General features: G+C 40.0%; 1 protein-coding gene across 2 annotated transcripts; it reads left to right on the top strand.

Moving 5' to 3' along the window:
* The first annotated feature begins 225 nt into the window (after nucleotides 1-225).
* spinb (spindlin b) lies at nucleotides 226-16,486 on the top strand. 2 transcript variants are annotated; one of them, XM_036526969.1, is made up of 6 exons: nucleotides 226-435; nucleotides 8,129-8,350; nucleotides 10,220-10,268; nucleotides 13,005-13,258; nucleotides 13,642-13,875; nucleotides 16,079-16,486. In XM_036526969.1, exons 2-6 carry the CDS (start codon nucleotides 8,299-8,301, stop codon nucleotides 16,276-16,278), a joined length of 789 nt encoding a protein of 262 aa, XP_036382862.1. In that variant the 5' UTR covers nucleotides 226-435; nucleotides 8,129-8,298; the 3' UTR covers nucleotides 16,279-16,486. The 2 variants fall into 2 exon arrangements, with proteins under 2 accessions (XP_036382862.1, XP_036382863.1); XM_036526970.1 differs by having other exon boundaries at nucleotides 434-497.
* Nucleotides 16,487-16,862: the final 376 nt, after the last annotated feature.

The raw sequence follows: 16,862 nt of genomic DNA, 5'->3' as shown, positions 1-16,862 counted from the left end.
TCAATCAAAAAGCTGTACCCTACTTTGTACAGCAGAAATTGTGATAGCTAAGTATCATGTCCACCAAAAATGAGTGAGTGTGGAAAAATCGACATCAGATTACACTTCTGTGCCTCAAAGCAGCAGCGCCCCTGGTGCATGCTTGCAGACGCTCTCATTATTGTCGCAGTCAAACCAAGAATGAGCGCAGGCGCGGGCCTTCAGTTCCATTCATTTCTACCATCTTTGGGACAAGGTGGTGAAGAAAAACTCACTATTTAGCAGGAAGGCAGTATTCGCCGCGCCTGCCTATTCAAGTTGATAGTTCACTATTTGGCAAAAAGAAGGGGAGGGGAGGGGCTGAGCCGTGGAATTTGGGTTGCTTGCAAACGGAGGTTGAGTCTGGAGAGCGGGAGACGAGATAAACTAGCAACATATATATTAACAATACCGCGGGTAAGCGCCCGAAAACTCAACATCGGGGAGATGGTAACAGACAGTCATTGACACGCCGGGAGGTTTGTGCGCGGGCGAATGGTTTACATGGGAGAGGAGATCGTTGTGTTTTTTTTGTGTGAAATGTGTTTCATGTCAGACGGAGTAAAGTCCTTCCTTCCTTTGTTCGACTGCGCCGTTTTGCTGGTCTCTGTGCTGCGGGTTTGTAAATATAGTGGTGCAACATGGCTGACATTGACGCTGCCGCCAATGTAGCTAGCTAGTTAGCCAGCTAGCTACCTACCTGGTATAGGGCTGGATAGCTAGATAGATAGTCAATATACAGGGAGATGTCCCATGAGTGCGTTCAGTTTTGCGCTGGAAACATATTTTTGTGTTTTTCTTTCTGCAGCATTTTGTGGAAATGTTTCGGTTATATTTGTTATATTTTAAGGTCACTTTAACAGACGCCTGTTTGATATGACAAAATACTATTTTACCATTGTAATGTCAGCCAGTGTTAGCTAGCCCTGTAGCTCTACATATAGCAAGCTATACCTGCTTCTGATTCATGCAGCAATATTATGGGCAAAGAGGTTGTCTATTGTTCAGATGCTCACATAAAGTCATGCCAAAATCGTAAATGGCACAAGATTAGTGTGTTTTCTTTGATTGAATTTTCACCCAACTCTTATTACTGCGGGGCTTGTTCATTCATATTAAGCACTCCAGCTGTTTTAATGCATTGGTGAATGTTCTCGTAAATTTGAAATGGAAAAGGGAGAGGTTTCATTCGCTGGGTTGTTTGTGACAGATTACATACCTACAAAACTAAGGTCAAATTGCAGGTAACCCACAAAGGAGTAACGCTCATTATAGTATCCTTGGCATTATACAGAAGCAGCAGTCTGTGCACGAAAGTTATTTTGTTAATCATTATAGTGAATCACAAAACAGCTATTAACATTGCATTGCCGTTACACCTGTTACTATTATTACCACCCTGCCGTTGATGTAGTTATAACAGTGATAACGATTCCTCCTCGTGTTTACACTGCATCCTTGGGGCATGCCTTCACAGCTGATCTGATGTTACAATAGCCCATCTACAGCGTCGTTAATTAAGAGGGAGGGCCTTTTTTTGCGGCGGCGGCGTGTTGTGGTATGAAGCTCTGAAGAGACGGGTTAAGTTCTACTCACACGGCTTAATTTAAACATCGCTGCACATTACTGTTATAGCCGGTTGACGTTAGTGCCTGAGTTGTCAGATGATACACTAGTTTGTTTTACTTTGACATTTGCTCTGTGCAAATGATAATAATGATAATAATGCACAAGACAATAACTGAGGAAAACTCTGGAACACCATTTTTGTAGCTTTAGCTGAAGCATGTTTTTTCCCCTCAGTTCTGTATTTGTCTGCATGGCCATCAAGAAGAGGCTTATTTTTCAGAATTTGCAGGTAGTGGCAGTATTATGCTCCTTCAGCGGGCGCAATTGAATGAAGCGCTGCCAAAGAGAGTTGTGAGGAGGCAAATATTCCTTTTCCACAATTTTTTAATGAATCCACAAGGTATTATGCTTTAATTTCAAGTGGAGTTTGTTTTCCTGATACCACAGTTTTCCAACCAACATGGTTAGCAAATGAAGACAGAAGTGGCGCTATCCTTTAGACTCCCCGCGTGCAAACAAAGGTGCACTCTACTCCCAAGTCACTATAAATACTAAGGATTACAGTTGCTCTAAATTTAAAAAAAAAAGCCTGAATAAATATGTTTAGGATGTAATACCTCTTGACACTAATTTGGAAACCAAGATGATGGATGACTGCGGTACATAAAAACCAATTAAATTCAGACATCATATGACCATATGAGACATCTCTTCATTGTAGATGAGATTGGATTTCTCAGTGGGTGCCATAAATGTCTGAGTCATGTTTTTTATTAGCTTGTCCGTTGGCATCTTTGTATACAAGATGGTTCACTGGCAAGTCTAAGGAAAAAGTGTGAAATAGCACATCAGAGATACTTTTATGAGAACTGTGTTTGCAAAATGCTGCACTAGAGAGCAAAGTAGTTTGTTTCTTCAGACACCTGACTTATCCTTGCAAAACAGCCTGCTCTGTTCCTATTTGATGATATTGTTGCCATGGTTCAGACAGCTACCTATACTTCTCCCCTTGTCCCTATGTCTCCTTGAATAGTTACCTTACTTGATATTTTACACCAAACTATGCTTCACAGTAGGGGTGGGCGATATATCGAATATACTCGATGTATCGCGGCTTGTTCTACGTGGGATGTAGTAAATGACTGTATCGCGAACATCGAGTACAAATTGTCACCTAATTTTTTTTTTTAAGCCGCTGGCATGAGACTCGCTTTGGCGTTTCACTTCTCTCACTCTCTCCCTCTCACAGACACAAAAAGAAAAAAAAAAAAAAACTCGCATACATACATCACACACACTTGCCCGCCCATCCAGACCACTCTCCTGGGCGAGTTTGTGTGACGTTCTACAGGGTTCGTACGGTCATGAAAACCTGGAAAAATCATGGAATTTGAAAATAGCAATTTCCAGGCCTGGAGAAGTTTTGGAAAAATAAATAAACCTGGAAAGTTTTGGAAAAGTCATGGAAATTTGCTTCACAAATACCTGTATAATAGAGTATATATGGTTCCCTTTCACATGTAACTTATTTTATGCTATGTAGTGCACGCGTTACCTTATATGGTTTATTATGTTTTCATTAGTGTTTTAAGCTTCTCGTAGTTTTCACTGCCGCATTTGCTATATTTTTTAATGTTAAATCCTTGTTTCCTAAAAGCTAAAATTAGCTAGAATTTTTCCAATCTCATGTTCTAATCACACCGGTGTTAGCATACACGCTAAACAGCTGATCACACCGGTGTGACCGTGCGCGCAAAAGGGTTAACCCTTTGATGCATACAATCACACCAGTATGATGATTACAGTAGTCCCTGCAACATATGTCTGCATTAAAACATTCTTGTTTATATTCATTAGTGGTTTCTATTGGAACAATTTTAAACATGCATGCAAAAAGGGGGAAATCACAACCAAGTTAAATTTAACCAAACAGTATTTATGCAAACCAGGCAATGGTTTTGCTGCATATTTTGCAAATAATCGTTGTTTGTTCAACATCCTCCTCGCGATACCCAAACCACTGCCAGACAATGGATCCAGTGCTGTTTCTTTTCGGAACCAATTCGTCCGCCTCCATCTTCTATGACCGTTTCCGAACTCAGCGCGTATAAACTCGCTTTGGTGCTTCACTTCTTTCGCTCTCTCCAGGCTCTTTCCCTGTTCCCTCCAGATACAAAAGCACACGTCTCACCTATATACAGGGTTCATTCACATTTTTACCAATAAATTTCCATGACTTCTCCATGCCTTTGGGGGAAATTTTCATGACCATACGTTCTCTGAAACGTCTCTGTACACATGAAAAATAAGAATAAAAATCCATGTCAAAATTTACCACAGTATATTTTAACTAAAATTAATGACAAGCTATGTGGTTTGATCCAATATAAACATTTATTTAAGAAATAATTTACCATTAACCTAACTGAGCATTAACAGAAGATAACCTTCCCTGTTTGAATCCCCCAAAAACAATCCACACACTCAGGTCGGAGTCTGACGTTACCCCACGCAGAGAACAACATAACGTCAGTGCATTAAGGTACTGTTTAAATCGAGCATTTATGAAGTACTTTTAGAGGAGATTTCAAAATATTGAGAATATCTATTGTGTATCGCGATATAGATTAAAAATATCGCAATATTATTTATAGGCCATATCGCCCAGCCCTACTTCACAGAACGGTTCAGCTGCAAAACAGAAATAGTAAAAATTCACACTCATCTTCTTGTGCCTAATGACCACATATCCACTGTGCCTCTACCCCAGGCTGTCTCCATTCATTTAAGAAATGTACTGATGTCTCATTGTCATGAGTGTGAAAACAGCAAGCTTATGGTGTCACAAATTAGGTCATTTCTAGTCTGTATTCTTTCTGCTGTTTAGTGGGAGTAGAAAAGAAAGTGTTGCATTAGTTCCCAGCATTGCAAATATTGTGCTCAGGCACACATTTCCATGTGAGGTAAATTAAATGACTGATGAAGCCAATTGGCTAACCAAAGGCAGAGGGATTATTTTCTCAAAATGGTTATGACAAAGCCCCAGAAACAGTGGATAGGCATTCAGTATCATGCCCTGTACATGCTCTCCTCCATGTGTCTTGGTGAGTGTGGTACTGCTAAGACATGTCAGATTTTCAATATAAAAACTAATGCAGTAAACAAGTGAGAAATATGTACATTTATGTAGTAATGCTATAAATGTTTGAATTATGTAAAGTAAATGGAAGAGAGGATGGGTTGGCATGGTGCTCTGCAATTTATGAGCAGAGACTGAAACCAGGAATAGGCCTGTGATGGAAGTCACTCTTTGTGATGGAAATCGCTCTGGAGAAGAGCGTCTGCTAAATGCATGTAGTATAATGTAATGCTTGGGATGTCTATTTGAAACTGCAAATCCACAAATGGGGTGTGTCTCCTCTTAGACTGAATGTCTGTGTCAGGCCTGATCCTAAACACTTGAACGCTCTCTGGTATCTACAGTGTATCCTTGTGAGCCATTCCATGCATTAAGCTAGCAACTCTGCTTGGGGAAAAAAAAATCATCTGAGTGTCAGTGTGATAACATGTGAGCGCCCTGTAACTATAGCGGTAACTGCTTTCTGCTGAATATGATACTGGGCTGGTGTTGATAAAAGGCCGCGGAGGAGGCTTTTGAATTATTCTGTCGTTGGCGATCCCCGACATTGGAGAAGCCTGTCAGCCCCCAAGGCAGACGATATTAGAAATCATTGTTGATTCCACCGAGCTGCCTCTTGGCATACACCAGGACCTGCTCATGCATTGGAAAGCTAGTGTCAGTGTTCCATGGCTCACTCACCTGGCATGAATGTTTCAAGCATTCTGGCAGCATCAGTTCTGACCAAAATGGTGTTAGATATAGTTAGATACAGTTAAGTGAGGCACCTGGTGACATCAGCTTGTTTATAATGGATTTCATCTGTTTTTTTTTTGTTTTTTTTAAATTTCAGACATCCACATACAAGCCCGCCATTGGAGTTATTTTACTTGGGGGGGGGGTCATTGTTTGCAAAGTTTGAAAATGGTTGAAGGGGTGAGCTTGGAAAATCACATTTTAACTGTCACCTATGAGGTTAGGTGTTAACTTTTATTTAATAGAGTTGTAAATATATCCACGTTTGACCTTTTCGATTATTTTGATTTAAAATAGTAGTATTTTATCAGTTAAATGATACATTGATGGTAAAATGTTGGGAGCTGAGGTCCACTTGTCAGTACTTGCAACCACTCTTATACCTTCTTTATTACTCATTTAATTGTTGAGTTTTGCAAAACCCTTGGAAGGGATTTCTAGTTAAATTCCAGGATATTAACAGTAACACATTGCAAATGTGGAAGAGAATTGAGAAAGGATTTCTTTCAGCAAACAGAAGCCTTTGGCTGAGCCAATTGTAGCATGTTAAATGGCATGGACCATGTTGCTGCAGGCCCAGTTTCTACAGGCAATAGCTGAACTAAGCCTGAGCACATACCTAAAGGCCATGTGTGAAAGCACCCAGAGTCAAGCAATCTTCATTACCCACTTCCCGAATATAGCCATATGGACTGTAGCAGCACCTTTCTGTAGTGTTTTCTCAGCTTTTGTTTTAGCCTGATATGCCAGAGTTCTGTACTAGTGAGTGCCCAAAATATTAATGCCACAGATGGCCCCATGTATTTTTATTTGATTAGGGGAGAGAGTTGGCAGGCTCAAAAATGCAGCTAATTTGCAAGTAGGCTTAAGCATCCAAGCAAGAGCATGATTTCTAACTCAATTAGCCAGCTAAGAGTTCTCATCTTTTTTTTTTTCCCTTTTCAAACTCTGTTTGATACAGCAAAAGTGTAGCTGTGCTACGGACAGTTCTGTTTTGTTTTATTTTGTTTTTTGAAGCTGCTACTTGTTACAATAGGTGGTTGGACTGGTAAAGCCAGTTTTTTTGTACTTGTACTTTGCTGTCATTTCCTTTACAGAGGATTCTAGCTAGCTTACGGCTATGAACTCTGAATTGCAGTTATCCAGGGCTGGCTGACAATCATCAGGCTCCAAAGCACAGGCTGCCAGCATCCCTAGTGCCCCATTTGGTCTGACAGTGCTACTACATAGACGCATGTCTTTGTAAAATGCAAGTCATGTTTGCCATAGGTGACATATTCAGTTAAGTTGCAAGACGGTTAAGCATTTATTAATACCTCAGAATTTGAATAACATGTTCAAAGCAGATGTCTTGATTTGATGCAGTAGTTAGTGAGGCATTTTACTTGCTGCGTTTTATTGAAGGGCAGAGCAAGTGCTTGTGTCAGTACCACAGCCCCATTACTCAGCAACATAACTGAACATAACACTGTAGGTATGAATTACAGATCTTTGATCATTGGAAAAATCCCTCTGCATGATGATTTATAAATAATTGATCAGCTGCAGTGGGCTCATAGGAAATACATGATTCCGAAAGGTGTCTTTACTTGTTGGCAAATGTCATGTCATGTGTCTAGGGCCGCAAAATGGAAAGCATATAGTCAACATTAGCCTAGATTTCTCACCTAGCTCTTCGCCTGGGCCCAAGGAATACATCAGAAGCTGATAAGGTAGAATTCAGATACCAACTGTGAAAGAACGCGTACAGAAAATTGAACAGGTGAAAACAACATACGTAGCAGGCTATGCAGCTACAGTCAAACAAGCTGCTGAAAGGTCTCAGATTTTACATGCTGTTATTAAGTGGCAGTGAGGAACCTGTAAAACATACAAGCTGTATATTAAAAGGGGATGCTGGGGTTTTCAAAAATACACTGCCATACCAATAAAATTATATTATGCACTGTACATATACACATATATCAGAATGTTCTGTTTATCATGTTTTAACAGTTGTGGCCATTTAGTACTTGAATAAAGATAAGTTGTTTTCATATGTTTTATTCATAATTCATTTTAGGCTGGAGAAAGAGACAGAACAGTAATTCCCTTATTTGTTTTGTCAGTGTTGTGCAGAGCACCATGTTCATATTTATTTGTTTATTTATTTAAGAATATTCAAACATGTATAAACATTAATCTTAAATGTTTACATTTTTGAAAATCTCAAAAATAGCCTATTTGGTAGATATTTTGCTAATTATGGGGGCTATTTGAAATTCGTACAAAAGTTGTAACCTAAAGGCTTAGATTATGATGGGTCTTGTTTTTTTTTTTTTTAACCCTGACGTATTTTTGGACAGATTAACGTTTTGGTTGGTGTTGGCATTTACTTTTTTAGCAGCTTCATCTGATTGTTTAAATGAAGCAGACCTGAGAGCTGTGGGCGATGGAGGGAGGTTTCACCCACTCCGAGGGTGGCGATTCTGTGAAACTGTTTCCAGTGTTGCGCCTCATTGATTTGCTGCAGTGATTTTTGCAGCTCAGTGTTTTAGATTATCCTGCATTAAAGCTAGGCCCCATGGATTTGTTTCACTTCCACAGAGACGAGAGCAGAGATGCTGAACATGTAAGTTGTGTCTTCTTTACTCCAGTACGTGACAAGTGTTTACGTGTTTTCCCAAGACTCTGGACTTCCATCCCGGCCCCGCAGGAGTGTAAGCACCTCACTGAAGAGCCGCGACCTGCATGGTTGGCCCGCTGGCTCTCCTCCTGTCTCCCTCTTCACTGGATTGGGCAGCAGAAGTGTTTTCACCCTAGTCCGGCAGCTTGGCTGCTCACCTGACTCCAGATGAATGAAGACCCCATTCGGGAAGACGGCAGGCCAGAGACCCAGAGCTGATGCAGGTGAGGCCTCCGTTCCCTCCCACGCCTTTTTCTTTGTGCGTGTGGGTACTTGAACGAGTGCGCAGTGATGTCTTAAAGTCCCAAGGACCGATAAACGTTCCCCTATAACGAATGCAGGCCGATCTCAAGGACACGCCTCGCAAAACGTTGCGTGTCCTCCCTAAAATCGTATGTTGGCTTAACACCTTTGGTTGTGAGAGTGAGTCACTTCTTTACGAGCAGGCCTAGCAACAGTTGCTCTTGTGAGTTCCTATGAGATTTGAGTGAATTTCACCAAATTCTGCTCCATTTTGGGTTTCAGAAGCCATTATAGATTGCCAGCAGCGAATGACAATAACAGTTCAGTAGTGTAATGTGCCAGCAAGAAGCATCTGTTTTCTGTAAGATGGTTCCTTCAGAAACACAGAAAGAAGTATCAAGAGCCATGGAAGAAGACAGATAATACGCAAAAGACACAATTGCGAGCCAAAAAAATCCTGCCGGACAGAAGTGGAAGGTAAAGAATTTATTGAGCTTTGGTTGTGAGAGTGAGTCACTTCCTTACGAGCAGGCCCAGCAACAATTGCTCCTGTGAGTTCCTATGAGATTTGAGTGAATTTCACCAAATTCTGCTCCATTTTGGGTTTCAGAAGCCATTATAGATTGCCAGCAGCGAATGACAATAACAGTTCAGTAGTGTAATGTGCCAGCAAGAAGCATCTGTTTTCTGTAAGATGGTTCCTTCAGAACCACAGAAAGAAGTATCAAGAGCCATGGAAGAAGACAGATAAAACACAAAAGACACAATTGCGAGCCAAAAAAATCCTGCCGGACAGAAGTGGAAGGTGAAGAATTTATTGAGCTGTGGCAGAGTGCGAGGATGTATTTGATCCATCAGCCTTAATGTTGAGTCAGGATTTGTCCCATTGGCAGTCAAGTTTCATTCAAATCCATTCATAACAGTTTTAGTTATGCTGTTTAAAGGCAGGCAGATTGACAGATAGACACAGGGGTGATAACTTCACTTTACAGAGGCTCTTCTTTTACATTTTCAGAAAATATACAGTGAAAATGGTCTCCTAAAACTTATTTTACTGATTGACCTGAAATTTACAGCAGTTACTTTTATTTCAGCACCTGTAATTCTGAAACTACAGTAATAGTCGTATTTCCAGCTTGGGAAATGGTTTGAAAAGAGAATATCACATGGTCAGAAACCATTTCTACCCTCAGGTAACACTTTGATTATTTAAGGTACAGAAATTTCTATAGCCTAACCCATTTCCATTTCTTATTTAGGCTGGTGTCACTTTGCAGTGTGAATGCTGCAGAATTTAAGAGAGGCAGATTTTCATTTACATAATTTCTGTTAAAAAAAATGCTTGTGAACAAATTTGCCTTTCTTCAAGTTTGGTGCCTTTTGTTGAGATTTGTGTTAGTGGTCAAATGACCTCTTCACTTTCCCTTGTAATGTTCCCTTTCACCACCACCTTTTGTCATTTCCTGTCAATCTAAATCTAATATAAATCTTTTTTTAAACCAACTTTATAATTATATACCTTATGTACATTATATGTTATATACAGTGGTTTTGCTGTAATTGATTTGTTAAGTTTTTCTTGCCACATTATAACCTCTGTTGTATTCTGTATTAAATTTGAAGACATTCAATGTGTGCTTTTGATTTGCACTGTCCCTTTATTTGAATAATTAAGCTGAGAAGCCTAAAACACTCTGTAATGACAATTATGGTTCCCTTTTAAGTGACTTAATAATTATTAGCACCCTTCACCATTGGAAGCTTTATTAGCTGTCTGCTTTCCACAAAATGTGTGAAGAGGCTTTCATTCTGATGTGGCAAACTCAGTACATTATTTTTTTCCTTTTTAGGGCATGCAGGTGTATCTGCAAATATGATGAAGAAGAAGAATTCCCACAAGTAAGTTGTGTTCAAGTAAGAAGTTCTTCCAATCATGTTTTAAGGTAGCAATCTTGCAATCATAAAAGAGTTCTGAGGTGTTATGCTTCCAGCAATTCCAGTAGACAAGCGTTAATTTCCAGAGCATGTCAATGCAGCTGGTAAGTGAATCATTTTTACATGTATTCAACTGCATGAAAGGACTGAAATGTTCACAGAGTTAGTGTTATGATTGAAGTTTGTGAGTACATTCTTCAGCTACCAGATGTTCAGAAGGTTGGTCTCATACTCTTGATTCTTCTCAAAATGCTGACTACAGAACACTCATAGTGGAAAGGGATTTTTTTTCTTTACATAGTTCAGTGATTGCTAAAAATATTTATATATGCATGGATTAAATATAAGATGCAATTGCACAATATTATTGCCTTTTTATATTGACCAGTTAAGGACATACTGTATTCATTACCCTGTGGCATGTTTAGTTTGAAAAGGATTCAGTCTAATCTGGTGGACATTGACATTAAATTTGCTTAAAAGGCAGTATTCGGTTAACTGTCATTAATATCACATTCTGAAGTTATGATTGAAAAGATGAGTCCGCAAATGTGTCTCTATGTCTGACATTGATCTTGCTGTCACACAGCTGCAGTACGGGGGAGGATCAGCTAGCAGCAGCTGAGAGTGAGGGCACCCACAGCACTGCTGTCTAGCATGCATGCTAGCTATAATAAGAGACAACAGAGTCATAGCGCAAACCTTGGACCAAGAACATGTTCACGGTTTAGGAGTTACAGCGCTTAGTGCGGACACAGGTGTTAATCTCCAGTACTGTGAATGATGGTAGTGTGTACTTCTGTTTTAACTCTTCCAAATGGACAATTTATGATTCCTGGTGTAATTCAAATTACCTGACAGAAATCTGGTTGAGGTATATGAAATTCAATGCTCTGTTAACAGGATAACAGGACGGGGATTATCATGTCCACTCTAGTTTGACTATGTTGATCCACTCTCACAAGATTAGAATCAAAATGCTTTTAAATGCTAGTAAAAACAGTTCCCATGCTCTCTCATAACAATGAGTACTCATCAGAATAAAAGCTTCAAAACTTGTTCAGGATCATAAAATTGTGCCAGGCCCTATGATGTCCGAAACGTAGGCCAGCGGATGAGGGGAGATTCTGGTTAACTTATTTGCGCTGCTGCAACAGTGTTTTGAGTATTCCAAAGGCTGTCCTACTTTGTAAACAGCTCTCAAAGCAATTTGAAAGGCTCCCACAGTCCTCTAAAATTCTTCAAAGCATTTTCATCCTGAAAAGTCAGGAGAAAGTATTCTGGTATCTTACAATGCATTTATTTTTTCTGGCCAAGTCACTAGCTTGGTGTCATTTACCATTTACTGTTGAGTCTATCTATGTCAGTGGGCTAGTGTTGCTAACAAATTGGCTAGCTCATGGCTTGAAGGGAAGAACCATTAAAGTTATTATTATTTTCTTCCAAGAGTATGTGCAACTGTCAGGGCAGTGACAAAATATTTTCTATATTCATTCTCAAGCATTCCCCTGTAAACGCAGTCTTTGAAAAGTGTAAATCTGTCCTTAAACAGCAATGAAAAGTCAGGGAAATACACGTCTGATGTTGTTGGAAAGGCTGATTCGGGTCCTCTCTGACTTTCCTTATTGCCATTTAAATTGAATTGTAATTGTATTTAAAAGAAGTAGAGTAATGGTAGCTCAGCAGAAGTTATCAGGAAAATGAACCAAGAATGCAGATCTTTGCAATGAATATTGTTTTTAAAATTTGATTCATGGGAGGGTTTTTTTTAAGTCAGGGGTTTTAAGATTTAGCCATTTTTTGTGTTACTTCAGTGGGGATGACATGTACCCTGTCAGTTTGAAAAAAGAAACTCCCATTTCATTTGCATTTCTTCATTTTCACATCCATTTATAAGACTTTCAACACAGGTTTGAAATGTGAGAATATGACACAAAAAGCCACAGATTCTCTTGTTGCTTAAAGGCTCCTACCTTGAGATTCTCTGTCTCTATGGCTTTGAACACTCATTTTTAAAACGGATCAAATAGATCATCTTTTCACTCCTTTTTTTCCTTCTGTGATAGTGTCTGTCCTGGGTTGAAAACACTTGTATCTGTGGAATGGCACTCAGCTGAGGCTTTATGAAAACGAAACAAAGAAATGTCTCTTTTGGTCACAGAGACATTGTGTGAATCACATTCATCTGCTCATGAAGTGCGAAGAGGGCATTAAGACAGGGAGTGTTTGAAACTGAACATATGCTTGTGTATCCTCCCACAGAGCTTTTTCAAACGCATGCAGTCAAAGTCATTGAACTGACAGGATTATATGAGAGCTGCCATTACGGGTGACCGCTGTCTCCTTCAGGGAGATAGTCTTATCCCGCATTTGTGTGTGCTCATACTAACTGTAAATAATGACTTTCAGATTCATACATAGCATTCAGGTGACCTTCCGGGCTGTAGTTGTGTGAAATGATATTGATGACCTATTTGTATCAAGTGAAGCTTGGTTTGTGTATGCCTCATTTTGGAAAGTGTTTTGATACAAATAGCAGCACACTCAGCAGAAGCCATCCAGATACAACTAGCTGTTGTATAACTTGACAGTGCTGAAACCACTTACATGAATGTGTGTATTATAGGTTTCGTATAGTGCTGAGTATGTGTAGTTTCAGTCCATTAAACCGTTGATTGGAGGTTGTTGTGTCCCTCCCAGGAAGCAGCGGAGCAGCGTGGGCCCCAGCAAGCCTGTCTCCCAGCCCCGGCGGAACATCGTGGGCTGCAGGATCCAGCACAACTGGAAGGAGGGCAGCAGCCCCGCCACGCAGTGGAAGGGGACAGTGCTCGACCAGGTGCCCGTCAACCCCTCGCTCTACCTGATCAAGTACGACGGCTTCGACTGCGTCTATGGACTGGAGCTCCACAAAGACGAGCGGGTGCAAGGCCTTGAGGTCCTACCGGACAGAATCGGTAGGTCTAAATCCCGCCGCCTCTTCGCAGGCCGAAATGGCAAAGCCTGCGATAAATAGGCTTTTGGTTTGAACAGTGGTTTCATCAAAATCATTTTAGTGGAGATGGCCCATGCTAATTCTCCTTCCCCTAACAGCAGTTGTGTCTGAGTATAACTGGCATTTATGAATTTATGAGTGGGGGTCATTGACTTCATAGTCCTTTTTTTGCATGTTTAGTTAGCTCCCCGAAACTCTATTTGTGACATAATGGGATGCTTTTATTTACAAGTATATGCATTAGAATTTCTCTCTCTTTCCTAAGACATATCAAGGGTAAGCTTGTATCTTGTATCCAGCGGTCTTGGCGACTGTTCTGTTTTTGAAGCAGCTCCTGTTTTGCAGCTTCCTCTCGGATTAGCGATGCCCACCTGGCAGACACCATGATTGGCAAAGCCGTGGAGCACATGTTCGAGACAGAAGACGGATCAAAGGACGAGTGGAGGGGGATGGTGTTAGCACGGGCTCCCATTATGAACACGTGGTTTTATATCACATACGAAAAGGATCCTGTATTATACATGTATCAGCTCCTAGACGATTATAAAGAGGGAGACCTACGGATAATGCCAGATTCAAGTAAGTGTCTCAAAACATCTGCGTGAGTACAGTAAGCTAATGCAGTTTATATTCGTCAAGTGTCATCATTGTCGCAGTTATAAATGTTTAGAGCTGTGTTGTTGGCCTGGATGATCGCTCTCTTTATTATAAAACGTCTGACATAGTGCACTGGAGCATTTTTCTGCCGTCTTACATTGGTTCAGGGTAATTTTGTTTCCTCTGCACAATATGTATTGCACACCAATAAATGGCAGCTCCATAAATTACAGCTAGTAGGAAATATCGCACAATTACAAATTGCAAATGATCATATATGTAATCATGGTTGATGTCATATTGCCGCATTCAGTTTTTGAATTTGAGTCATGGCGAGGGCTGTTGATTCATTGATTTGATTCTTGTGTGACATAAGGTGTTGTTGCTGGTGGATATTTTGTAGGCAACGATGTGGTATAGTAGTAAAGACCAGGGCTTGTAACCTCTGGGGCACTGCTGTTTATCATTGGTCAAGGTGCTTAACCGACAATTACCTAAGTAAATGTCCAGCTGTATAAATGGATAAAATTGCAAGTCACTCTGGGTAACAGTGTCTGCTAATTGACAATAATGTAGCATAATGTAATGGATATGACTGCTGGAGAATTACCTGGAGATTTAAGCATTTTGGCAATTACGCAAATGGATTTAATTGATGTCGCCGTATGCTATGAGGTTACTTTCTCATTGGCACAAAGCAAGCATGCTGAGTAAGAATTAAACCTGTCAATACTTGATTGAATGTTAAGCTGGTGTAGCTAATTCGTTTTTTAGTAAGAGGAAGATCAATGTGATGTAGATATATCACTAATGTGATATAACATGATATATTTATTTTTATGTATTTATTTATTTATAGTTGGTGCATAACATGCTGATGCACCAACTATAAATAAATGATGCTTTTTGAATTGATGCTAAATCATAGCATCGTCAGTCAAACAGACTTTGTGTAACACTTGCAAGTAAGTAGGCAGTCCCTGATTTATGACACTTGCAAAATGCCAGAATTAATGATTTTACAACAGAATCTTCAGTTATGATGAGAGAACTGGGGAGCCAGCGAATAAAGGCAGAATAAGAAATGGTCTGAAAGGCAACAAAAATCCCCCCTTCTAAAGGGGGGGGTCTTTGCTTAAGTTTGTTCTCTCTGCATTTTAGTTTATCATCTGGCGAATGTGTGAGGGCAAGCCGAAGATGATTTATTCATTGCGTCCTTTGACTGTGCGTGCTTTCTCGCTCTCCCAGTAGTAAACACCTGTCTAAAGGCTGATTTGCATCTTGCTGTTCTCCATGTCCTGTCATTCCTGATCTGTCAAGCAGCGCATATCACAACACCAATTACTTATATTGCATTTCATGTTCAAGTACATTTATCCATAGATATTTGTACTGTATTCATATCTTTAATCCAAAATGTAATATTTGTTTAGCCTTTTGTGAAAAAATGGATTTCTGGTCAGGGGTGATTTTCATGTCTAGGGCTGTAAATTTCACTGATGATTTTGTCTGAGGGGAAAACAGGACTGCTTGCACAACAGGGTTTCCAAAAACACATTGAGCCTTAAAGTGGGGACCGTCTGTAAATTTTCCTATTCATCAAGCACAAAACTAAAATTTTGGAGTTATCAGCTCGCATGTGACTTGTGCATTTCTGAGCTGTCCTTGCCACTACTAAGCTAGCTACTGCTTGTTACTACAAAGCTAGCATACTAAATCAATATCAGCCAGATATTGAAGTCAAACGTAACCAACTGACAAGCTGGAGGCCGCTGTCCAAAAGGACCAAATTATTGACCACAGACTGAGATATAGGACTGCAACTGGAAAACCTCTACAGAGTGATAGCATTCTGTCCTGTTGTACTGTTATCTGTACCCTGATGCAGACCATTGTATGTCAAGAATGTGTGTCTGTGTCACCCAATATTTTTACTTTTTGCCTGTAATACAAATGGATTAAGACAAACATTTTGCCACATTATAAAGCATTGCACAGATATTGCATTGCTTGTTAAAAAAATGTAAATGTTTTGGACAGCACAATATTACTTCAGATAAACGACAACTTTCAGGATGAAACTTCAGTCAACTGACAGCTCTACTCCAAATCCTCTACACCTTCCGCACCAATGAGAATGTGCTTCTGATTTGACCGCAGCAGTGATTGTGATACTCTCTTGTAGATGACTCCCCACCAGCAGAGAGAGAGCCGGGAGAGGTGGTGGACAGCCTCGTGGGCAAGCAGGTGGAGTACGCCAAAGAGGACGGCACCAAAAGAACTGGCATGGTCATCCATCAGGTCGAGGCCAAACCATCCGTGTATTTCATCAAGTTCGACGATGACTTCCACATCTACGTCTACGACTTGGTAAAAACGTCCTAGGCATGTTGTCGGGAGAGAAAACAACAAGTAATCTACAGACTTTGCCAAATTATTTGAACAGTTCTCTCAACAACTTAAGACAAGATGGATGATTCCCTTACAGGCTGTCGATAAAGCCTGTTGTTTCCTGGGTCCCCCGCCGCTATTAAAGGGTTCTTGTTCTTTATTTCCAATTGAAGACTGAGCTCTGCACAACTTAACAATATTGGTCAGCTGTGTTTTTTGCAATAGAGACAAGAGTCGGAAAAGAATCGAATCATTGTTTTTGTTGTCATGAAGAATAAAGGGTTTCTATCTTTGTATAATATGTTTACTGAAAATAGTTTATGGGACATATAAACATATATCCTTAAAAATGTAAAAAATTGAATGCCTAAGTGCAGCTCTCAGAAGAAAAGATATTCAAGCACTTCTAAAGTCTGATTCTGGTTTGAAATCTGAATATCCTTTTGATGTATGCTACTTCTATAGACTCTAAAATTGATCACCAGTACTGTTTAAAACATCTGTAATTGAAGACTCAAGATTTCTATAAAGAATCAATCCTGTGGCATTTGTTCAGAAGTCACATTAAAACTCAATTT

This window comes from Megalops cyprinoides, chromosome 4, assembly GCF_013368585.1.
Source record: "Megalops cyprinoides isolate fMegCyp1 chromosome 4, fMegCyp1.pri, whole genome shotgun sequence".
Classification (NCBI taxonomy): Eukaryota; Metazoa; Chordata; class Actinopteri; order Elopiformes; family Megalopidae; genus Megalops; species Megalops cyprinoides.
The sequence above is the reverse complement of the archived record's forward strand: the minus strand, read 5'-3'. Positions and strand labels throughout refer to the sequence as shown.

What these genes read in the sequence shown, in the direction of transcription:
- spinb (XM_036526969.1), top strand. Translation starts at nt 8,299, where the DNA reads ATGAAGACCCCATTCGGGAAGACGGCAGGCCAGAGACCCAGAGCTGAT. An exon ending in GAGACCCAGAGCTGATGCAG is followed by an intron (nt 8,351 to 10,219) that starts GTGAGGCCTCCG and finishes TTTCCTTTTTAG; the next exon opens with GGCATGCAGGTGTATCTGCA. An exon ending in AAGAAGAAGAATTCCCACAA is followed by an intron (nt 10,269 to 13,004) that starts GTAAGTTGTGTT and finishes TGTCCCTCCCAG; the next exon opens with GAAGCAGCGGAGCAGCGTGG.